This window comes from Heloderma suspectum, chromosome 7 (genome assembly GCF_057233095.1).
Source record: "Heloderma suspectum isolate Gila_16-S chromosome 7, 16-S_ref, whole genome shotgun sequence".
In the NCBI taxonomy this organism is placed as follows: Eukaryota; Metazoa; Chordata; class Lepidosauria; order Squamata; family Helodermatidae; genus Heloderma; species Heloderma suspectum.
Window position 1 is genome coordinate 22,981,439 of NC_139464.1, and position 24,285 is coordinate 23,005,723.

Consider the following 24,285-nt stretch of genomic DNA (forward strand, 5'->3'; position numbering starts at 1 on the left):
GTAGCAGGCGAATGCGACTGCATTGTTAGAAGTGTTTTAACCCAACAAAGCGAATTGGGGGCTTTTGTATTCTTTCAAATATACTGAGGTTGAAATATATATCCAATGCTAGTTCTTGAAAGAGACTTGTGAAATAAATAAAACTTGGCTGGCCAGGTTTTTGAAAAAATAAAAAATAAATCTGCATGCATGGTTACACTACCCAAGCAACAAAATTTTATCTTGAGGTATTCGAACTTGTTTTAAAAAAATTGTCCAGAGACACTGTGAAATGTTTTCAGACGAGAAGATGGGGCACCTTGTAACACGTATATGTGGCCTATTGTGCACTATTTCCTCCATTTTAACCCTTCCCACACCCAGTATAAATGTTTCCTCCTGTCTGAGAGAATCATATCGCTCATCCACACACTATTTCCAAGCTGATGTGCCTTCCTTCTTGAACCTTTGGTCTGTCCTGTGTGTCATTGCTCTGGTTCTGTGATGGTCCCTTCTAAAAGCTCTTCCCTTCAGAGAACTTATAGGTCTTCATGAATGAGAACTGTGATTCTTCCTTTCCATTATACATGCATGTAACTCTGATACCAATGGATTATTGGTGCCCCCTTTTCATATGAGTTTGGTTGCTCTTCCTGCTTATTAAAGAGTGATGTTTCCCTTCCACTTCAGTTCTACTTACAGAGTAACCAGTGGGCCACAGGTCTTTTTGTTGGGATTCTCCACCTCTTTACATGTAATCTACTGCAGTAATTCCCAAACTGAGAAATGAATTAAATACTCATTTATTTAATGAGTATTTATTAATGGGCCACAGGTCTTTTTGTTGGGATTCTCCACCTCTTTACATGTAATCTACTGCAGTAATTCCCAAACTGAGAAATGAATTAAATACTTAACGGTTACTGTGAGGTCAAAGTACCCACCCATAGAAGAGGTTGTCTATGGGTTAACGCTCTGGACTTGCCTTTTGCCAGTTAGGAGGCATGGTCAGAACAGTGGCTCATGCTGCATCATGGGTGGGCTCTACGAGGTTGGGCAATTCATTCTTAGATTTAGAGCAGCCTCACCCAACCATGGTGCCCAGATATGTTGGACTGCAATCCCCGTCATCCCCAGCCAGCATGGCCAATGGTCAAGGGTGCTGGGAATTGCAGTCTAACCACATTTGGGAACCCAATGTTGGGGAAGGTTGCTTTTAGACCATTTAGGAGTGAGAAGTGTGCTTCCCTTTTTAATTCAGAGAAAAAGTATGCCTCTTCTGTAAGAAGTTTGGGGATACTGATTTACTGTGGTATGGCCAGCTATTACTGGCAACACCCAAACCTCTTTTTAAAAAATTAATTGTACATATCACTGGAGCATATTCCTCAACTTTCTGTCTGCCCTTGCCATTGGATGTGCCAGAAATATAAACTATATGTGATAAAATATACATTGAGGCCTTGCTTAGACACTAGGTCTATTTGTCCTTCACACAAAATTTAAAAAGGGGAAAGACCTGTGGCCAAGATGAACTACTGAGTGATCTACAAAGATATCAGATGGTCTCACTTCTATGATGACAGGAGTCCAGAACTTTAGAGCTTTTATATACATGGAGGAAGCTTATTGGCTGACACTCCCTCCACATTTGTTGGTCTTTAACAATCTCAGTCTCAAGCATATTATCTATCACAATAATGGGTTGGAGCCAAAGGTTCCCTTCTTTGAATGGAAGGTGTCTTCTCCACTGAAGGATGGAATCTCTGGATCCACCCCAACATGTTTAACATTTTATATGTTGTCCAGACCATTCTTCAGAAAATGGGCAGTTGGTCCTCCTGTTTTGCTCCAAGATGCTTTTGTTTTCTAAACATGCAGTGCTTTCCACAGCTGATCCATTTCCTTGGGCCCCATCGCAAAACACACACACGCACGGAATGTGCCAAGTTTGAAAACACAAGCTAATTTTAAAGATGGCCATTCAAAACCTGTTTCCTCTCCTGGTTTCTTAAAGACCTAATATTGCCCACCCTCCTTGGTGCTTTGATCTCCTACCTACATGTGTCATTTAGGATGAAAGTCTGCAAGCACAAGAAATGTCAAATCTTGGCAGCTTTTCTTTGTCCCAGTAACTTTTGTGGCCCATACTGTTTTCCCTCTCAGTGCCACTGCTCTTTTCCATTACTCATGTTGACAAGGGATGTTCCATCTGTAGACTGTTCCCCTTGTTTCTGCTTCTCCGTTTCTTGTTATTATTTTTTCTTTTCTATTTTCTTCTTGTTGTTTCCTTTCTTTCTCACTCTTGTGCTTTTTTGTCCTTTTGCTTGTCTGTTTATTTTCACCCTGTTTCTCCTCCTCTCTTTCTCTCCACTTCCAACTTCCTCTGCCCTTCCCTTCTTCCTCTCCCATCTTTGGTCCTATTGAAGTTGAGCCCAATGCCGGGACACCACGCCGTAGACCTCTCTCCTTCTGCCCTTGCTGTGCCCACGAAGGTAATGTAATTTCTTGCATTCCCTCCATCCCTTCCCAAACTGCAGTTGGATTGGCATAGAGATGCTAGTCAACTAGAGATAATACCAAGTGGCTCACCGCCAAACTTTTCCTTTCTTCCCTTTGATCCCAATGAAACCCTCTATAACAATCTTGTGATGAAGTGTGTCTGGCAATATCTTAAAGGTACAGTATCCCTTTTTCAGCTGTGCGTTGTGGGGGTAAAGACAGTTCTGGAGCAGTGGCAACAGTGTCACAACCTAAAGCTTCTGTTTGGTGTTTTTGGATTTCCCAAAGGGATTTTGCAGAAATGGGGGTGAATCTCCTTCCTTTAAAAAAAGAAAAGAAAGTACACTTGTGGATTAAAGGAATACTGTGTCTTTTGCAACAACTGGTGTTCCCAACTTCCTTTGCCTTTGAAAAGCCAACCTCCTGACCTAGACTAGCCTCCTGTGGTCCATATCTTGTTAAGCATATTCTTGACATTATCCCAGATGGACCTAGTTTCCCATTATAGAGTTTTCACTTCCCGAGGCATGGGGGAAAGGGGTGGAATGTGGCCACCGTGTGTAACTTCTGCTAACGACTGTATCCGCTTTCCATGGTGCGCGTTCATCAATTGTTCATCCTTCCTCCCCACCCCTACCGTCTCCCTCTGCTCATTGGCTGTCACAAAAACAAATGAAACAAATGAACAAAAGTTTTCATAGGTCAGTAATAACATGTATTTGGCTGTTTTGCTAAGACGCTTCTCTCTGATAATCATAACAGTGGAACGGGTGGGGAGACTTCCCAGTGCTTTTCATGGCTCCACCGTACTGGGCATCTGCATGTATAAGCTTCTTTTCTCTTTCCACCTTGGCTATGAGGGCACCTTGTGCAGAGATGCTCAGAAAGGCATGAGTAGAGCTGAGCAATGCATATGTATAGCCATCTGCAACCAGGATCTGTAATGGGCTAGGATTACAATTTGTTTTAGTGCTTTGGAGAAAGAGGTAGAGGAGTGAGGAGTGGAAACAGGGCCACCCAGAACCTTTGAGACAGATCTTGGATTAAAAACTTCCCAAGCAGGGAAGATCGATTTACATAGTTTCGAGGACCACTCTGCCATCTAATAGTGGCAAGCACCTGCACTCAGACATAACTGGACATACAAAATCCAATAAGGATGTAATATTAACAGTTCTCTGTACAAGCACAACTCCTGGGCAAACAGTACCACACCTTGATTGGTATGGTACTAGGGCCAGATAAAAATGCTTTGGGTACTGGATCCCACCCTGCAAGTTGACCATCCCTGTTCTAGCGTTTCCCTTTGATCTTCCATAACTCACAGCAAGAGTCTCTATTTGGAATAACCACGGCAGTTTCTAATATAGATATTAAACCTTTTACCCATCACTAGTCAGAGATTTTGCATTATAGGACTTGCTCCACCTTCTCCTTAGAATACAGGTTCACGTTACTTGAGAACTTGTCTGACATGGACGAGAATGAGGAATTAACCTCCGGGTGATGATCTAGAACTTGACAGTAGTCTTTCCATATACCAGGTTCCTAAACTATTTCAAGCCTTTAAAAATGTAGACAGCTTAGTTCATAGCAATAATGAAATATTATTGGTACAGAAAACATTTAGCCACCATATGCCCTGAACCTACAGTGGCTGGGCCAAACCCCTCTTGATCAGGATCACAAACCAGGACTTGACTTGCTGTTCGAACCAATTTTCAGAATCCAAGCCCAAAAGAGGAGTTTCCTGTAAGGAGCTGCTATTATGAACAACTAGATATGGGTTGTGGATGTAGTTCTTGTAATTGTAGAAAGCCCCCGAAACATAAGATGCTATATATTTCACATCAGACTTTGTTGTTAGGTTTACTGATTGAGGGTAGGTTTGGTTTTCCACTAAGCTTTGAATTAGATACTTGAGAAGGTGCCACTCTTTCTTCTACTTTTTATGTTAGCAAATACAGGTTTTCTTCTCGTGTCATTCTACTGTGGAGGAGCAGACTTGAGCTGGTGAAACTGTAGTTGGTGGTATTTGTATTTATCCCTCAGAAGACTTGTATAAAAAAAAGTCAGGAGCTATTGAGGCATATTAACCTGGTATGAGTGATAAAGCAAAGAAAAAGGAAACATATTGGTGGTAGAGGCCAGGAACTAGTTGCTTTCAGTCATGAAGGTAATGTTGATGGCTTACTGCATATAGGACTACATAACTGGTATGAGGCATATTACGTTATAGATGGCTAAAATCAGCCCTTAAACAGCCCAGCAAGGAAATGTGGGCGCTAAATTCATACTGTGGCCTGTCCACTAATCACTTGTTAGTCATATGTCAAGTTGACAATGGGATGAGTAGGCATGAGTGATTGAGATACATCTGAGCATCCATGCATCACTTAATTGGCATCTTGCAAAATTATAGATAAGAAAACACAGCTTGAAATGTCGGCTATGTTGGGTCCAGTCCAGAGCTGTGTTCAAATGTCTGAAATTATTCAAACAACAAAAGAAAAGTACTGAGTAGACGATTGTAGGCCTGACGCTTTAGCCTAGTGGGGGAAGGAGTGTGGGAAGACAGATTCAGGACGCATGGCTCCAGTGGAGATGTTTTTACAGGAGGTGATCCTCCTTCCTGTGCACTGTACACAAACTAAAGAAGCAGATCTGATGAGAGTGCTCTGGCAGCATCTTCCTAGGCTTTCTTTGCACATTTTGCCCCCCTCCATTTTTGTTCCTGCCTGGCTGTTGGGTTCGTGGAAATGCCAGCGAATCCCTCTGAAAGCTGACCCAAATTCTTCTCTTGGCAGGCATGGGGAAGAAAGATGACCCCAAGCTGATGCAAGAGTGGTTCAAGCTGGTGCAGGAGAAGAATGCTTTGGTGCGCTATGAGTCGGAGCTGATGATATTGTAAGTGAGCAGTGAACTTTCCGCACAGCTGGCCCACATAGAGGGGCAAAAGATGAGGCAGCTGCCTCCAGGCAGGCTTACTGTTGTGGAGCCAGTATCTACTTTCACCTTGGCTATGAAGATGTTGTGCAGAAGGGAGATCCATTGCTCTCAGATAAAGTTAATTAGTAGAAGACCTGCTTTGGTGCGCTATGAGTCGGAGATGATGATATTGTAAGTGAGCAGTGAACTTTCCGCACAGCTGGCCCACATAGAGGGGCAAAAGATGAGGCAGCTGCCTCCAGGCAGGCTTACTGTTGTGGAGCCAGTATCTACTTTCACCTTGGCTATGAAGATGTTGTGCAGAAGGGAGATCCATTGCTCTCAGATAAAGTTAATTAGTAGAAGACCTGCTTTGGTGCGCTATGAGTCGGAGCTGATGATATTGTAAGTGAGCAGTGAACTTTCCGCACAGCTGGCCCACATAGAGGGGCAAAAGATGAGGCAGCTGCCTCCAGGCAGGCTTACTGTTGTGGAGCCAGTATCTACTTTCACCTTGGCTATGAAGATGTTGTGCAGAAGGGAGATCCATTGCTGTCAGATAAAGTTAATTAGTAGAAGACCTGCTTTGGAAAAGATGAATGAAAGGGTTCAAAAGTTATGGAAAGACCCCTACCTGAGACTCTCTGCCAGTCAGAGTAGACCAGGCATGCAGGACCACTTTCAGCCCAAGGGTTGAATTCCATTTTGGAGAAGCTCTCGCGGGCTGCATTCCAGGGTGGGCAGAGGCCAAAGGCAAAACAGAGGAGGCAAAAATACCAGCGTATATTAGCTTGAAGCTCTTACTGCCAGGAACTAAGCCTTAGGGGGAGACGGGACTGCACTAAAGTTTGGAAACTACCAATCGGTGGTTGGGGGAAAGGTGGTGGAGCCTTCTGGGGAATCCTGGAGGGCCAGATTTCACCCCTGAGCCTAAGATTCTGCACCTCTGGAGTAGATAGTCCTGGGCTAGATAGACTGGTGGCCTGATGTTCTCAACATGTCCCAGCAGTCCTCAACACTGATTTCTCATAATGCACTACTACAAGCTTCTGGTCACGCAAGACTTGGTCTGGTCTATCCATGCAGCGGAATGACATGGTAGAGGGCTGAAGTGGTGAGCCAGCATGGTGTAGTGGCTAGAGTGTTGGACTGGGAGCTGGGAGATCCGGGCTCTAGTCCCCACTCGGCCATAGAAGCTCACTGGGTGACTTTGGGCCAGTCACAGACTCTCAGCTCAACCTACCTCACAGGGTTGCTGTTGTGAGGATAAAATGGAGAGGAGGAGAATTATGTATGCCACCTTGGGTTCCTTGCAAGAGGAAAAAAGTCAGGAATGAAATGAAATGAAATTGAAATGGTGGAATGGACTGTAACACTTCAGACTATAGGTGGGGGTGATAATGTTTTAGATGCCCCCCTGTGTTAAAAACTCCCTGCACATAGAAATCCGGCACAGCTGACAAGTTCTGATCCAGCCCTCTTCCTCTTTGCTAGACTGGTTTTTTGTTTCCAGGGAGTGTTTCATGTGAAGAGCATTTAAAACTGAGAGTCCCTCACCTACAGACTGAAGTGGTAGAGTCCATTCTACCACCCCAGTGTCAACTCATTCTCTTGCACGGACAGACCAGGCTTTCAAGAGAACTGGCAGAGTGGAGTGGCTAAGAATATGAGCTGGCAGGTCCTCTGTTCAAATGTCACAGCCACAAGTTTGCTAGGTGGCCTTAGGATGAGAGAATCATAGCATGCCTCAGTGCACCGTTCTCATCTGTAAAATGGAGATAATCTTACGAGGCTCTTCATTAAAGACTACTGAGATTATGTATTTGGGAAGCTTTTTGAACCCTGGAAAATGATGCTATGTAAACCCTAGTATTTTATACTAGCACTTTACGTTAAGGAGGGTTCATTGTATACTAGATGTACCTAGTTTGCTGAGCCCAGTAAGAGGAAACAAACTATGCAAAGAACTTTGTGCAAAGGTATCTTGAGTTTAAAAGAGCCCCAAAATAAAATAAAAAACGTAGCAGTGGTCTGCTGCTGAGACCTGGTTCTCTCAGAATTTCCTTCTAGTTCATAACTCCAGTTAAGGCCAGTACAAGGAGGAAAATGTTGTTACCTGCGGCCCAACCCTGATATGGGAGAAGCAGTGGGAGAGGGAACGAATGACCCGGTTTTCATGAGGCCAGGCCATTGTGGATTATTTAACTCATATAACCCTTGACTGTTTAACTCTCGAAGAACCCTTGGCGGCTGGGTTCACATGACAAGGTGCAACCCCAGATCACCCCGATTGGGGGTTGCATACTCAAACGGCAGTTGTGTGTGCTGCAGTTCATTGTGGGTTATTTAACCCACAATAACCCACCATCGCATGCGAACTGGAGTCAATGATTCATCCTATTCCTTTTGATCTCTTGCCAGCCTTCCTGACTGTCCCACAAAGGGCTTTAGGTGGAAAATGTGAAGTTTGTGTGTTAATAAAGGAAGGTTATTTTTTTAAAAGATTCCCAGTACTGGTCAAGGTTTGCTTGACTCTCAAAATGTAAAGGTAGGGAAAGATACAGAAGCTCTTCACTGCCTGAACATGTTAGATTTTAGAAGTCAGTAGTTTTAGACTCCTGCTGGAATAACCCAAACCAGAGATATGCCCATTCTCCTTTTCACCTTGCAGTGCTCGGGAGTTGGAGCTGGAGGACAGGCAAAGCCGGCTACAGCAAGAGCTTCGGGAGAGGATGGCAGTGGAAGGTGGGTTCTATAGGTGTACTCTCGTTCCCGCTAGGAAGCCCCAGCTAAATCCTTGGATGTCTTGACAAGTATGCCTACCTGCCTACCCAGCTCTCTTTCTCTCTCTAGATCAACTAAAGACAGATGAAGAGCTGTCAGAAGAGAAACGGATCCTGAATGAAATGCTAGAGGTGGTGGAGCAGAGAGATTCCCTTGTGGCCCTCCTTGAAGAGCAGCGGCTCCGGGAGAAGGAAGAAGACAAGGACCTGGAGGCTGTCATGCTGTCCAAGGGATTCAGCTTAAACTGGTCCTGAGCTTAGCACCACGCTTGACTGCTGATCTGCATGGTCCAGTTGACGTATGCCAAGTTGTCTGGAGTTGTCTGAATGGAGGCAATATCTTGGCACAGGAGCCCCTTGGGGGTTCTTGCAGTACCTGATCACTTGAGCCAGGAGCTTCTTGCTAAGAGGGTTCTAAAGGTGCTGAGTTCTGCAAACCCAAGCCTGAGGGGGTGACCTGAGGTTGCGTGCCTTCCTCAAGGACCTGTGCAAGAGGCCATTGAGGTTTTGTGTTCTCTGAGAGAGGCTAAAAAAGAGAAGAAAATTGTTTGTTTAAAAAAAACCTTTAACAAATCCAGGTGGGCCGTAGCTTGTCTGTTTCATATTTACTCAGCTAGTTGTATTCTTGTTTTTGTTTGTTTGTTTAAATACAAAGGAGAGAAGTGACTACTCTCTTCTGAAACACCACCCTGCAGCAGCCCTTGGGAGAGCAAACCACTCACTACTCCAGAGCACACTGTGTATATGTTTAAGGTTCTACTCACCAAAGAAGCCTGAAGCTGCCATTATTATCGTCTGGGCATGGAGGAGACAGAGAGGACAGGAAACATGGAAGGCTGTTCGACTTGAAATACTTGCCTCTTGTGGTTTCTAGAAAAGACACAGGCCCGGGCAGATTTGCTCTCTTCACTACAGCCTCCACAAGTCGCCATTGTTCTTAGAGGGGACAAGTATGTGAGCGTTTCCCTTCTCTGCCATGCAGTGCTCTGGACTGAAAGGGACTGTTTTCCCTTCTCTGTTGTCGTTGGATTGCTCTATTTTGAGCTTTGTGACCATTTTGACACTGGAAAGTGCCGATTATGAAAATGAGTTTATTAAGAAGCATTTTGTGGGAGCTCTTGAATGAGATCTCCCCTGCTTTATACCCCCCAAGAGTGGACACTCAAAAACTATTCAAAGGGTTTTTGTTCTTTGTGGTTTGGGGGGATCCCTTTTTTTTTGCACGTTGGAAATGAAGCGAAAGACCCATCTTGGCCCTTTAGTCACTTTAGATCCTTTAATGTCCATTAACTTATTTTTAATACTTGAAAGAAGAATTGGTTTTGTACCTTTTTAAGAAGTGAGCAGACAAGTGAGTGGTGAATCTGCGTGCCTGCTGCAACCCCCAGTTTCTGTGTTTGTGTTTGTTTTTAATTTGCTGGTCTCCGTTTCCCTCTATCTATTTATTAGAGTTCTTATTAATGGTGTTACAGTGGAGAGGAGATGCTTCTAAGTTCCGGGCGATTGATTCTGTTCTGGACTTGTCCCTGCTCCATGTTGAAGGGGCAGCCCAAGGAAACATTCAGACAAGGTTTCCAAGCAAAGACCCTTCTTGATAAACTCCTTATGGGGAAAACTCAGAAGCTGAGAAAAGTGATGACAGATATTCTTTTCTGTACTCCAAGCCCCCTCTGTCTTTTCCCTGAATCTTGACAAGGCTGTTGCTTATTTTAACCAGTGTTGTAAGATTTTTTTTTTAACAAGAATTATGGCATTGTCGCTTACCCCCATATAAAGAGCAAACCATGCTGGCACCATACAGTCTCCCTCCAAGGGAAGGATTAGCACAAGTCACACTGGTTCTGTCCCAGGCCTGCTTCTGGTTGGCTCAGGAAGGGAGCTGGTGGCCCTCTCCCAACGCAACAGCAAACAGGACATAACACAATATCTTGTCCATCACTACCTGAGAGGTTCCATAAGCACACTACATCCTTCATTGTGTCTTTCTGAAAGGTGCCAACCTGCAGCTCACATAATTTTACATTCTTAATTTTTTAGTCCTTGGCCTTAGTGTTTGTTTGTTTGTAAGATGTAGTTGATTTTCATCCCCATGGGTTTCTGACCTATTATTATTATTGTTGTTGTTGTTGTTGTTATTATTATTATTATTAACAAGCAAAAGGAATTGGTAGGTCACCATTTCAGAGGGCGGAAGGAATGTCAGTCTTTGAAATGAGCCCTTTGTAGCACCTTAGGTTGAACAGGTTCCTGTGCTGTTCATCATGTGCAAAAGGGAGAATTTGAGCAGTTCCAGTATCTCCTGCCATTGCAGCAATGTGACAGGAGAAGATACTGCTGCTGAAATATCTTCCTGCACAGTTCTTAAAAGCCTAGGAGCCCTATCAGCCCAGCAACTGTAACAGCACTTCAAAGATTGCTAGCCAGATTCTGGTTAGGCGAGGCATAGGTCTTCCATCCTGTTGTTGGCAGCCGCTACCTCTGAAAAGTAACTTCTCCCTGTTTTGAAGGAGGCTTTAATTTCCACTCTCTGTATCGTTAAGAAAGTAGAAATTAATATGGCTGCTGCCTTTTAGCTTTCATCAGTAGAGGCCTTTCTTCTTATGGAATGCCTCAAAATTGGACTGTTACATATTTCACTCTCAAGGGAGCATCATGCTGTGAAGGAATAGAAAATTAAACTCTCCAAGAAAGTGGATGTGCCACTTTGAAGCATATGCTCGTCTCACTTCTAGCCATAAAGGAGGTGCAACCATCTTAACTCTGTTCAAGATAGGGTGGCTGGATGCAAAAGAAGTCAGGGCTCCTCCTGCACCTTTAATGGTTGTCTAGAAGAGGGATTTTCAGCAAGTGTGGCTTGCATGACAAGCCACATCTGCTGAAATTCTCTCTTCTACATAACCATTAAAGGTGCAGAAGAAGCCCTAACCTCTTTTGCATATGGCCACCCCAGTTCAAGGTGCAACAGAATTTCTGCAAGCCCCTTATAAGTGCACACAGGCTAACCAGCAGCAGAGATAAACCAAATCCCTGTTGTTAGTCTAGCTCTCACACGGCAGATTGGAAATGCCTGTGCCTTACAAAGCAGTCTGGCAGGTGCCTTTTTCCTGCCATTTCAGAGCTATGATTGGGGGCTGGGGGGAGACTAAGCCTGTTCAAACTTTCCCTGCCTCTTACATCTTAAGGAGCCTAGGCAAAACCTAGCATGTGCGAGATAAAACCCCCCAAATGAAAAAAACATGGTAGGTCTCACCTGATGTGAGCATATTTTGATAGAACATCTAACTCCATTTATATAACACCGCTTGAAAATGGGATCCAGCGGGGGAGCTATTGCAGCTTTACAAGAATACTTACCAATGGCAGGTCTGACAGCATTTTCATAGCTCTAGATCAGGAAGAGATGATTTACAAGAAGAGGGAATCCCTCCTTTAGGACTATTTGAGTGATAATGCTATGCAGGAGCCAGCCAAATCTGTAGGAAGGTCGTAGAGTTATGAAAGGTAAGAAAAAAGCATGCACTCTTTCCTCCTCATTTGTGATGTCCTGATAGGCCTCCTATTTAAGTGTTTAAAAAGAGAAATAAAAATGCTACTTGGTTTAAATATTAAAAGTATCATTTCCCTACTAACTTGGTTGGGCAAATTGATACATGTCCCTGATAGCTGCTGCAAGTTTGAATTTTCATCTGTTTCTGCCTATAATTCTGATGGTTACTTGGCTCAAAATTTTGCTTCCTTTCAGCAGATGGCACTACAAAGGGGTACCAGATCCTTCCTATTATTAAAAAAAAGAAAAAAAGCAATGGCTTTTAACATCATGAATAAGGGTCCAGCCAATCTTTTTTTTTTTTTTGGCTCCTTAATATCTTTCCAACCTGGCAATTAAAATGTTTCCTTAAGGAAAGCAAAAGGCAGCTCCAGTATCCCCCAAAACCCTGGTCTGGCATTCACAAGATCTGAATGGCTTTGCCTTAACATAGGCTATGACAGCTCCTGGAATTAATACGGTGAACTCTTTGTAACTCATCTTAGTGAATCCACACTAATATCGCAATCCTTCCCTAGGAACTTCTCTCCCACAAGCTCCATTGCAAAATTGTGGGAGCCATGCAACACTATTGGCTTTATGATTCCCATTATTTTCTATAGAGTGTGCACAGAGAAAGCTCCCAGTAAGTTGTGTCTTAGCTTCTATGGCTATTCGGTAGACAGTATTGCTAAATTCAAGCAATGAGCTGTATTTAAATCAAGAGTTTTGTTTCATTTTACTTCAGCTGCAAAACAGACTTCCCTATCTTCAGGGGTTTGCCTGAATGTGGTCTACCATCCAGTTACACATGGAGTTTACTCTCCCCCCACCCACCCCCAGTATATTTCTCATGTGACAATGTTGGTGTTGCTCTTGGTATCCAGTACTGTATCTTCTGTTATCCACTATTTCCTTCAAAGAAAATAGGAATTGCTAAATTTGTATCTCAATTGCCTGCTCTCATGGAACAAGTTCCATTCCCCAAACACATGTTAGACTTTATTTTTTAAACTGACCTTTTTGAAGAATGTGGGAGAAAAGAAACCCCTAGAAATGGACACACCCTCTAAGGCAACCACTTTCATTCCTAAAGCAGTTCAGAACTGTCCCTTGCCACCCTGTCCAGTAATAAAGTCTGAACTACAGCAATAAAATACTGAAACGAGAGGTGGTGTCCCCTCATAACTCAATAAGGCCAAGTCAGTAAAGTCTTGTTTTAATCATGGTTACCGCTTGAGGAAATTGGGTAATTTTGGTGGTAATATCCATGGTTAAATGTATCTGTTGGGTTCTTTGTGTGAAGTGTTGTGAAATGAAATATTATCTCTGAGTGCTTATACTCGAATTAGGAAAAAAATGCCCTTTTTCAAATGTTTTAAAACTCCCATCCTCTTTTTCCCCACAAGCATATTGAACTATCAGGGCTGGACTAACAATGCTCAAAGAAAGCTATTTAAAAGAACAACAGTCACATGAGCCAGAATGCAGCTTTAAAATTTGATGCCAAAGGGCTGCCATGCATGACATTTGTTGAATATTGAGAGGTTGGGAAGGCAGAAATTCATTGCAATGACAAAATTCACACCAAATATGGTCCCAGAACAAGCTGGATTTGTATGCTCATGGGTTATTCTAGGATGACACTCTTTTGGAGGCTTTTGGTGGGATAGATGGATTGGTGCCTGTTCTTGGCACCACGGAAGAGGAAAATGTGGCATCAAGTTGTCTTGATGGAAGCTCAGATGACATCTTTCACACTCCTGGAGCCCAACAAGGATGGTATGGTTAAAAAAAATGAGAATGGAAAATAAGCTTCTCTTTGTCTAGGATAGGGCTAGCCTTGTACAGCTCCAATTGGTATAATTTGGTGTCTACCATTCCTGTATGAAAGAGATAAATTATGATTTACATGAACCATTTCTGCTGTGCCTGGTGCAGTTATAATGGAACTGAGAATATGCTTCATCCTGTAAAGTGGTCAAAAGCAGGCTAGTTTCTATGTATTCTTGTACTTTGAATTGATCACTGTAAGAGAATTGATCACTGAGCCCCCAGCCAAATAAATGATAGTTCCTTCCCAAACTTCTTATAGCTGCTGGTGCAATGAGGTGAAACTGCCTCTCACAGATGCTGACGGGGAAGAGAGAGCATTTCAACCCCAACACTGTAGGCATATTTCTGCCCCTGCAACTTACACTCAAACTTCATTTGAGCAATTAAAACTCCTGTGTCACTAGACATACAGACAGGACAGGCTTTCTAGAACTGATGGTGGCACCAGGATTAATCGTATTTCCTCTTCCACTGTTTTAGCATTTCTGGTAATATTTTGTGTTCGGTGTGCTCAGCCTTGTGGTCAGTTAGGTTTGTTTGTCAAATGCAATGTCTGGCCCTCTGTTTAGGACACGGTGCTAATGCAGAAGTAACAAGCACACTTGTTGCACCCTCTATGGGTTTTTAATCTTATTTTTTTAAATACATCCAGATCAAGAGCATTTTTGAGCATCCACAGTTATGTCTAGAGTTGCATGATCTACTACTGCAAACTTTTCTTTTTAAGACAAAAAACTTTGACTCACCCTACCCACTGGCCACTCCCTTAGTTTGGATTTAAGAAAATGTATTTAACAGAATGTTTACATTTGGACTTTCAGAGGAAAGTAGTGTATTAGTTTTCCAACTTTTGTGTGTTTTTAAGGAATTGCTGAGTTAAGACTGTTGTTTGCAATAGTAATTTTAAAAATCATGAAACAGCCTGTTGATATTAAGAAGTAGGGGAGGGAATCTCTCTCTTGATGCATGATAAGATGGCAGAACGTTTTCCAATAATTTCCGCCCCCAGGGGCGCTTGTAATGGGATTCATAAGCAAGGTAGATAAACAGATGAGAACATCACTAAAAGTATGGGGGGATGTCATGTTCTGATGGCATTGCAGTAATTTAATTTTTTTAATAATATATAGAAGTATGTATGTGAAATCTAGTCCCAATGAAGGGATTTATTGTGGTATCTTCCCCTTGGGACAGTTGGGAACTCTGATATTCAGACTGTTTTATTGTTGGTGTGTGTGCAGTGTAACAGGAAATTGTGTACTGTACCATTTCATGTCTAAAATGTCCCCACCTCCTTTTACTTCCCATATGGTTGCATTTCATTCTGTATGTTCTTATGCACACTTGCTTTGTTGGTGTTGAGATTTTAGCACCTCAGGTCGCCAACGGAACTAAAAGAAAAAAAAGGAAAAAAATAAAAGTCGTTAATTTTTTCTTATTGACGTTTAATTTCCTTCACATTTCACACCAACAGCACATTTGAAGTGGGGTGTTGTGCTCTTTTATTTGGCTGAGAGTCATAAATGATGGTCCATATCGTTTACATGGGTTAGTACAATCGTTTATCAAATAGTAACTTGCCATGGTGTGCATTAAACCTTTTGCTTTATCAGTTGCCTGTATCATCCTGACAACTGCTGAGAAGAATATCAACACATTTGCAAGCCTGAGTAGAAATCTCAGGAAACAGGGGACTGGTGAAATTCTCTTTACTTCTTAGCAGCACAGTTCAGATGGCCAGCTTTCCAAGTAGCCATTTACACACGGTGATAAGTTACCACTTGGCAAATGGTCATCTGCATTTACCTTGTAACTAAGCATTAAAAAATCTCATCTGAATCAGACTAAAGGCCCATCTAATTCTTCTCACAGTGGCTGACCAGAATACCTTCTGCATTCTATATAGGACAAACAGGCCGGTCTGAACACAAAAGAATAAATGGACGCAGATTTGACATTAGACATGGCAATATTCATATTGGCTCCTTATTTCGCTTTAAATTGGCTATAAAGACAGTTTTGTTCTGCTGGGCATTTAATGTTGCTTAATGTTCTGTTGCTCTTTAATTTTAATGCCACTTTTAAATATTGTATCGTTTTGTTTTGGGGTTGGGTTCTTCTGCTTCCAGCTTTCTTGTTTTTATCTGGTCATCTGAGTCGTCCTGCCAAGAGGTGAGGAGAATTCCATCAGTCCCCTGAGATTTCTACTCGGGCGTGCCAGTATGTTAACATTCTCCTTAGCAGTGGTCAGGATGATACAGGCAACTGACTTAGCAAAGGGTTTAATATACAACTTGGCAAGTGCCTTGGTCACCTGGTCAGTAGACAGTGTGATTTATAAATTTAAGAAATGTTTTGCGGAAAATATATCTCCTATCCCTGGGCTGCTGTCTGGATGGCAGAGTGCCCTTGAATATACAGAAGGTGGCTTGATCATTACTATACTATTTATTAAGCAGATGTGGAGGAGTCGACAGATTTCATGTAGTTCATACACCCTGCAGGAAATTGTCAAGGCTAAGTTGGGAATCCCAACTTCATGAGAAAATCCTAAAGACAAAAGATTAGTAAGTTTTTAACAGTGAATCACACTCCATATGACCTAAGGATGATGTGGCTGAAGCAAACTGTTGTGCATTTTCCCCTTCCACTGAAGCAAAGTAAGCACATGTGGAGAGGATGGTGAAAGACTGTTAGTTGTTTTCACATGTTGATGACTTGACAGTTTCTGCATTTCCGCAAACGATGCTAGTTAGAGCCACTTCAGGAGTCACATCTGAATGTTCGCTCTCATTGCTGCTTTGGCCAGCAGGTGGTACTGCAGTGTAGAATTCTGGCCATTTTAAGGGAGCAATTGTGTGAAAAATGCTGAGAATAAAAGTTGAGTTTGGAATTAGGTTTGTAGTAATGATATTTATAAAGTGCCTATTTCAACATTGCACATGTTGAAAATAATATAAGAACTAGCACAAAATATTTGTGTGTCTGAATGATCCACTAATCACCCCATAATACTCTCAGCTGGGTGCGCTTAACCCACTGTTCTGGTGGCTTGGTTGCTCCAAATTGAATGGACAACTCTGCAAGGTTAGCTTCCAGGACCATCTCCAGGATATACAGGCTTCTTGAGCCAGACCCATTAGTCCTCCTTATCCATGGGGGTACGGAGGGGATGCAATGAAATTTGGTATCCCCTCAAAATCTATGCCAAAGTTTCGCACAACAATGTTGGTATTGGGATATCAATTAGGAATTCCAACAAGATATATCCATACACACTTATGGGTGACAGCGCAAAATTCTGGGTTTGTGGTGCAAAAGCAGAGTTTGGGCATAAGTTTTGAGGGCATGCCAAATTTGGGGGTTTGTAGTTAACAAAGCTGAGTATTTAATATGCTTCCTTTCTACCCCAGTGTTCCAACAGCATTTTTTCACCTTCCTGAAGCATAGTGTGTTCGCAGGAGTACTGCATGAGGTGAGATGTCACATTCCTACTCCTGTGTGCTGCAAAAGAGGTAGGATAGTGTTCTCACTTTGCATCAAGTCCTAAGAAGGCTGAAGGCAACACGACTCTTGTGTAGTGCCCTGACTTTTCATCAGTACTTCTTGGATCCCGCTGTTTCCCACCTCCCAGCTGAGCAGAGCAGAGCAGAGGAAGCTGCTCCAGCTGGTCCAGGGACTACAGAAGCAAGCAAGCTCCCAGAGAGTGAGCAATCACTGTGAGCGAACAGGGGGAGCAAACAGGAGTTGGCCAGGGGAGTTAGGCTGGGGAGGTCAAGGGGGAAGCCCCTAACTATTTTTCAAACTTTTTTTTTTCATTTATTTGTCTTGTAACACACACTTCCATACCAGTGGGACTCTGTTTTTAACCTCCAGTGAGTAAGGGCCAGGCACAGGCTACTCTAGAACAATCGGAAAGCTAGACACAAAGAGGAAAACAGACTATGGAAGGACAAGACTCCAGTGGTGGTGACCTGCAAGGTGTGCAGTGTTTGTTTTCTTGCCTGAGAACAACATGGCCTACACGTGCAACAAGTGCAAGCTGATCACACTGTTGAAAGAAAAAGTAAGAGGACTGGAGTGGCGACTGTCGACCCTTCAGGGAATATGAGAACACGAAGAGTTCTTGGACAGAATGGTGGAACTACAGCAGCAAAGCGAAGTACAGGAGGTAGAAGAGCAACAGCAAGCTGAGGCAGAAGAGGGAAATGCTGAGGTGAGGGAAAATGAAGTCGAGGATACTCCTTGGAAAAGGGTGACAGGAGCAGAAGAACTAGAAGCCACTCTGCACCAGTGGAGGCAATGGAACTAGGGAACTGTTTCCAGGGACTTGAGGATGAGACTGGAACAGCCTGCAAAGGAAGAATTACAGGGGAACCTGCATGAGAGTGAGCAAGAGGCTGAAGCCAGTCAAGCAGAGGCGATGAAATCAAGGCCTACAACAAGAAGAGCAGTAGTAGTGGGAGACCCCTTGCTGCGTGGGATTGAAACCCAAGTATGTTGCGAAGACCCATAGATTCACCAGGCATGCTGTCTCCCAGGAGGACAGATTAGAGACGTGACTGAAGGGTTGCCTGCACTCATAAAGCCCACTGACAGGTATCCCTTCTCATCCATGTGGGAACAAATGATGCTGCCAAGCACAGCTAGGAAGAAATCATGTCAGACTTTGAAGCTTTGGGAAGGAAACTCAAGAACTTTGGGGCCCAGGTAGTTTTCTCATCCATCCTTCCAGTAGTCAGAAGGGATAGAAAGGGAAAGAAAAATACAGTGGGTGAATGGCTGGCTACGAAGGTGGTGCCAGCATGAGAGATTTGGATTCTGGGACCACGGGCTATACTTCCTGGAAGATGGACTGTTGGCAAGGGACGAGTTGCACCTCACAAAGGCTGGGAAGAATGTGTTTGGCCGCAGCATGAAGAACTTTATCAGGAGGGCTTTAAACTGAATGCTACGGGGAAGGGAGACATAAAGTTGGGGGTAACAATGGACAAAGGCTCATGCACCACAATGGAGAGAACAGCTGTAATAGCACCCAATAATAGTCTTCAGAAACATGTAGGAAGAAAGCCAGACCATGAAGCACATCGTCTTCGATGTCTATATACTAATGCCCAGAGTATGGGAAACAAACAGAACAAACTTGAACTCTTAATACAGGAGGGAAATGATGACTTGATAGGTGTAACTGAGACTTGGTGGGATGACTCTCATGACTGGTAAACAGCAACTGAAGGATAGAACTTGTTCAAAAGGAACAGGAGGAACAGAAAGGGAGGTGGGGTTGCACTGTATGTGAAAAATACATATCTCTGCACAGAAATACAGGAAGGTGAGCTTGGTAGCCCCATCGAGAGCATCTGGGTTAAAATAAATGGAGCAAAGAATAACAGGAACCTGATGGTCAGAGTCTACTACCGGCCACCCAATCAAGGAGAAGACAAGGATGAAACTTTTGAAAAGCAAATAGCCAATGTTTTAAGGAAGCATGGTGTAGTAGTAATGGGGGACTTCAATTTCCCCGATATTTGTTGGGAGACAAATTCTGCAAAACATGGCCCCTCCAGGAAATTCCTGACTTGTGTGGCGGATAATTTCCTTGTACAGAAAATAGGGAGGAACTAGAGGATTGGCTATGCTTGACGATCCTAACCAACAGAGATGACTTGGTGGATAAAGTAGCAGTTACAGGAACTCTGGGGGAAAGCGACCATGTTATACCTGAGTTCTTGGTTCTAAAGGAAGCAAAAGCCGAGTGCAGCCAAACGCGTACCCTGGATTTTAGGAAAGCTGATTTTAATAAACTCGGAACAATAATAAGGTCCCATGGCAAGCGACTCTAACGAGAAAAGGAGTCCAAGATGGGTGGGAGTTTTAAAAAAGGAAATTCTCAAGACACAATTACAAACAATTCCAACAAGAAGAAAAGGTGGAAGACAACAGAAGAAGCCAATGTGGCTTCACAAAAAGCTTAGAGATCACCTGAAAACAAAAAAGTACACATATAGGAAGTGGAGAGAAGGCCAAGCAACAAAGGAAGAGTACAGGCAGGTAGCACAGACTTGCAAGGATGGCGTCAGGAAAGCTAAAGCTGAGAACGAGCTGAGGTTAGCGAGGGATGCTAAAAGCAACAAAAAGGCTTTCTTCAGCTATGTGCATAGTAAAAGGCAGAGGAAAGAAATGGTGGTTCAGCTATTAAATAAGGATGGCAAAATGATAACAGATGATTAGGAAAAGGCAGAGGTGCTCAATTCCTACTTTGGCTCGGTTTTCTCCCAAAAGAGGGTCTATGAGCCCCCTGGCAAAGGCGAAGTACAGGCTGAAGGGGCAGGATTGCAGCTTGAGATCGATAGGCATATGGTCAAGGAATACCTAATTACTTGGGATGAGTTCAAATCTCCAGGGCCAGATGAACTGCACCCTAGAGTAATACAGGAACTGGCAGAAGAACTCTCAGAACCGCTGCCTATTCTCTTTGAGAAATCGTGGAGGATGGGGGAAGTGCCAGATGACTGGAGGAGGGCTAATGTTGTTCCTATCTTCAAAAAGGGTAAAAAGGAGGAACCTGAGAACTACAGACCAGTCTGACATCAATCCCTGGGAAAATTCTGGAGCAGATGATAAAGCAATCCATCTGTAAGCACCTTGAAAACAATGCAGTGATTACTCGAAGCCAACTGGGATTTGTCAAAAACAAGTCCTGCCAGACGAATCTGATCTCATTTTTTGATCAAGTAACCTCCCTTGTGGACCATGGGAATGCTGTAGACATCATATACCTCGACTTCAGCAAAGCATTCGACAAAGTGCCCCATGATATCCTGATGAGCAAACTAGCTAAAAGTAGGCTAGATGAAACAACGATCCGGTAGATCCACAGTCAGCTACAGAATTGGACTCAAAGAGTTCTTCTCAATGGGATCTTCTCAAACTGGGGAGAGGCAATGAGTGGGGTACCGCAGGGCTCAGTCCTGGGCCCAATGCTCTTCAACATGTTTATTAATGACTTGGAGGAGGAGGAGGTGCAGGGAATTCTGGTCAAATTTGCAGATAACACAAAATTGGGCGGGATAGCTAATACTTTGGAAGACAGAAACAAAATTCAAAGTGATCTTGATAGACTGGAGCGTTGGGCAGAAAACAGAATGAAATTTAATAGAGATAAATGCCCAGTTCTGCACCTAGGAAAAAGAATCAAAATGCACAGTTACAAGATGGGGGATACGTGGCTCAACAATACTACAAGCGAGAAGGATCTTGGAACTGTTGTCGATCACAAGCTGAATATGAGCCAACAATGTGATGTGGCTGCAAAAAAGGCAAATGCTATTTTTATTTTTATTATTATTATATTTATTTATATCCCGCCTTTTCCCCCAATACTGGGACTCAAGGCAGCCTTACAACGTTAAAACTGCTACAATTAAAACCTATAAATAGAAATATAAATACAACTGTATAAAAGTTAAAAATGTAATTAAATCATCAATATTAAAATTATAAAGATATTAAAACATTAAAAGACAACCGGAACAACAAAAATGGTACCCATACGTTGCATTTTCCTAGGTCCAGACTAGTTATCCCCAAAGGCCTGCTGGAACAAAAAAGTGTTTGCATGCCTGTGAAAACATATCAAGGAGGGTGCCACTCTCGCCTCCCTGGGAAGGGAGTTCCAGAGCCTTGGGGCAGCCATCGAGAAGGCCCTCTCCCGCATTCCCACCAGGCGTGCCTGTGATGATGATGATGGCGAGAAGGGCTTCCCCTGAAGATCTCAGGGCACGAGTAGGCTCATAAAGGAGAATACGGTATAGATTTTGGACTGCATTAATAGAAGCATAGCTTCCAAATCCCACAAAGTACTAGTTCCCCTCTACTCAGCACTCTGGAGTATGTGTCCAGTTCTGGGCACCGCACTTTAAGAAGGATGCAGACAAGCTGGAGAGGGTTCAGAGGAGGGCAACAAAGATGATCAGGGGACTGGAAACAAAACCCTACGAAGAGAGACTGCAAGAACTGGGCATGTTTAGCCTTGAGAAGAGAAGACTGAGGGGAGATATGATAGCGCTCTTCAAATACTTGAATGGTTGTCACAGAGAGGAAGGCCAGCATCTCTTCTCGATCATCCCAGAGTGCAGGACACGGAATAATGGGCTCAAGTTACAGGTGGGCTCTCCCACACTGGAGGCATTCAAGATGAGGCTGGACAGCCATCTGTCAGTGATGCTCTGACTTGGATTCCTGCATTGAGCAGGGAGTTGGACTCCAGGGTCTTGTAGGCCCCTTCCAACCCTACTGTTCTATGATTCTATGATCCTGACAACCTCTGGTTTGGCTATATTAGCTGCTAGTGTGGAGGGTTACCCATGGCATTTGGGCCAACTTTCAGAGAACACTGCCTCAACCATCACCACCAGGACCGGCCTTCGGGGTTGCCAAGGTGGGCAGTTGCCCCAGGGTGCCACACTGAGGGGGGACACCAAGCTGAGCTCAAGGGCTCTTTTTTTTTTAATATGTGGTATGCAGTAAGCTAGGGTGGCAAAAAGCAAGTGTCTGTAACCTTTTTTCCCCAAGGTTTTACAGGTTGTTTGGGTACTAACTACAAACATTATCTTCAATTAACTTTAAAGTATGTTTCTTTTTCAATTTCTTCTTTGAAATTACACAAGCCATACAACTCAGTAACACTGCAAAGCTGGCTCAGGCCAAGTAGCCTCAATTACAGTGTTGGTTGTAAGGAGAGAAGAAACAGGGAAGGCTTTCAGAAGGGAACTCCAGGCCTACCAGGGAAGGAGTCCAAGGAGGGAGGGAGTGAATGTCACCTAGGATTTCCAGGCTTCCTCAGAGTGAGCCAGAGGGTGGGTTGCTGTTCCAGAGAGCCCCAAGCTGAGCTCATGGCCACTGAGCTCAGCTTGGCACCCCCCTCAATTCAGCACCCCCTTGCAACCGCCCAGTTCACCCACCCCTAAGGCTGGCCCTGCTCCCCACCCTCCCATACATCCAGTTTCCAGTGCAGGTCATCCACCAATACAGTCAAAGCAGTCTCGGTCCCATATCCTGGCCAAAATCCCAATTGAAATAGGTCTAGATGTTCAGGGTGCAAGGGATTAAATTGGCAAGGGATGCAGGTTAAGCACTTGCAAATGCTCCCCAGCTTTGGCATTAAGAGGGCAATATAGGGTCTTGAATCCCAGGTTTCCCTTGTCATGTGTAGTTTCACCCTCAGTGTCTGCTTTTTCATGTAGTCATTAAAAGATGTGGCACCCCTGCAAAAAAAGATAAGCTGCCAATGTAGACAAGTCCATGAAAGCCAGCATGGAATAGTGGTTAGAGTATTGGGAAAGACCTGAGTTCAGATTCCCATTCAGCCATGAAGCTTGTTCAGTAACCTTGAGACAGTCACTATCTCTCAGCCTTACCTACCACATAGGATTGCTATGAGGATAAAATGGGAGGAATGGGCCATATGTTCTCTCCTGAGGTTCTTGGGGGAAGGGTGGGATAAAGATATGATTTATACAGCTGCCAGTACAGCTTACTGCCATACAGTAAGATTCATAAATTCTCAGTTCGGACAAATAAAAAACAGCTGTTGGTTTCACTTTCTATTGATAGGAAAGAGGAAGCTGTTGGGAAATTTTCTTAATGTACAAACGTGCGGTATTCAGCCGTACTTCATTTCCCACCACCACGCCCCATCTTTTCTTTTGCTTCCAGTAAATGAACCCTTTGAACTAGAAGCAGACAGAAATGCTGACATAATAAACCACTCCTCAAAAACGGCATTGTCATGGTGCATCAACCATTACTAAGATGGGACACGCACAAAGAAATTAGTTTTTAAAACCTTCAGATGTTGGTAGATTGCAACTCCCATCATTCCTCATCATTGGCTATGCTGGGTAGGGCTGGTGGTAGTTTCAGTCCACCATCATCTGAAGGGCCACAGGTTCCTTTTGTTGTTGTTCAGTCGTTCAGTCGTGTCCGACTCTTCGTGACCCTTACCTGTGAACTAAGGGGTATACTTGAAAGATCTTAATATTTTTCCTTAGCAGAGATAAGGAACCACTGATCGGGTTCACATGAACACCACAGTGCATGCTGACGGCTATTTTGAATATTCAAGCTGCGACTGCAGCTTGTTGTGTCATCCAAACCCAGCAAGGGTGGGTTGTTGGTGTGGTTAACAAACCACCCAGAACCCATAGGCTGTTTTAGGCATGTAGGTAGTTTGCCGGGTTCAGATGACATGACAAGCTGCAGTTGGAGCTTGAATATTCAAGATGGCTGCCTGCATGTACCACAACCCATCACGGTGGGGCAAACAGGCCCGCTGTCAACAGTCAGTGCAATTCCTATGGCTGCCAGATCTAGACCCTAAAAGGACTCTTCTCCCCCTTCTCAACTATGTTTTTACCTTCTTACGATTACATGAGACAAGGGTGCAGAACCTCTTTCAGCCTGAGTGCCGAATTCCATTTCAGAGATGCTTTCAGGGGATCCAGTCCTGTGGTTGGTGGTGCCAAAGGCAAAAAGGGCAGAACTGAAGGCAAATGGGGCAAGATCAAAATACCAGCATATTTTAGCTTAAGGCTCTTACGTCATTGAGTCTTAGGGGAGGCATTCAAAACTTGTAGGGGGGGGGGATGCCCAAAAGCCAGGAAACCAGCAAATGATTTGTGGTTGGGGGAAAGGAGGTGAGGCCATCTGGGGAACCTCAAAAGGCCAGAT

At 43.7% G+C, this 24,285-nt stretch overlaps 1 protein-coding gene across 6 annotated transcripts in view; it reads left to right on the forward strand.

Moving 5' to 3' along the window:
* MICAL3 (microtubule associated monooxygenase, calponin and LIM domain containing 3) overlaps positions 1-11,756 on the forward strand; it is a 243,144-nt gene extending 231,388 nt beyond the window's left edge. For all 6 annotated transcript variants that reach the window (XM_084809267.1, XM_084809261.1, XM_084809264.1 and 3 more), the window contains 3 exons: positions 5,289-5,388; positions 8,081-8,154; positions 8,263-11,756. In XM_084809267.1, the coding sequence (XP_084665393.1) occupies positions 5,289-5,388; positions 8,081-8,154; positions 8,263-8,447 (359 nt within the window). In that variant the 3' untranslated portion in view covers positions 8,448-11,756. The remainder of the gene's footprint in view (positions 1-5,288; positions 5,389-8,080; positions 8,155-8,262) is intronic.
* The last annotated feature ends 12,529 nt before the right edge of the window (positions 11,757-24,285 follow it).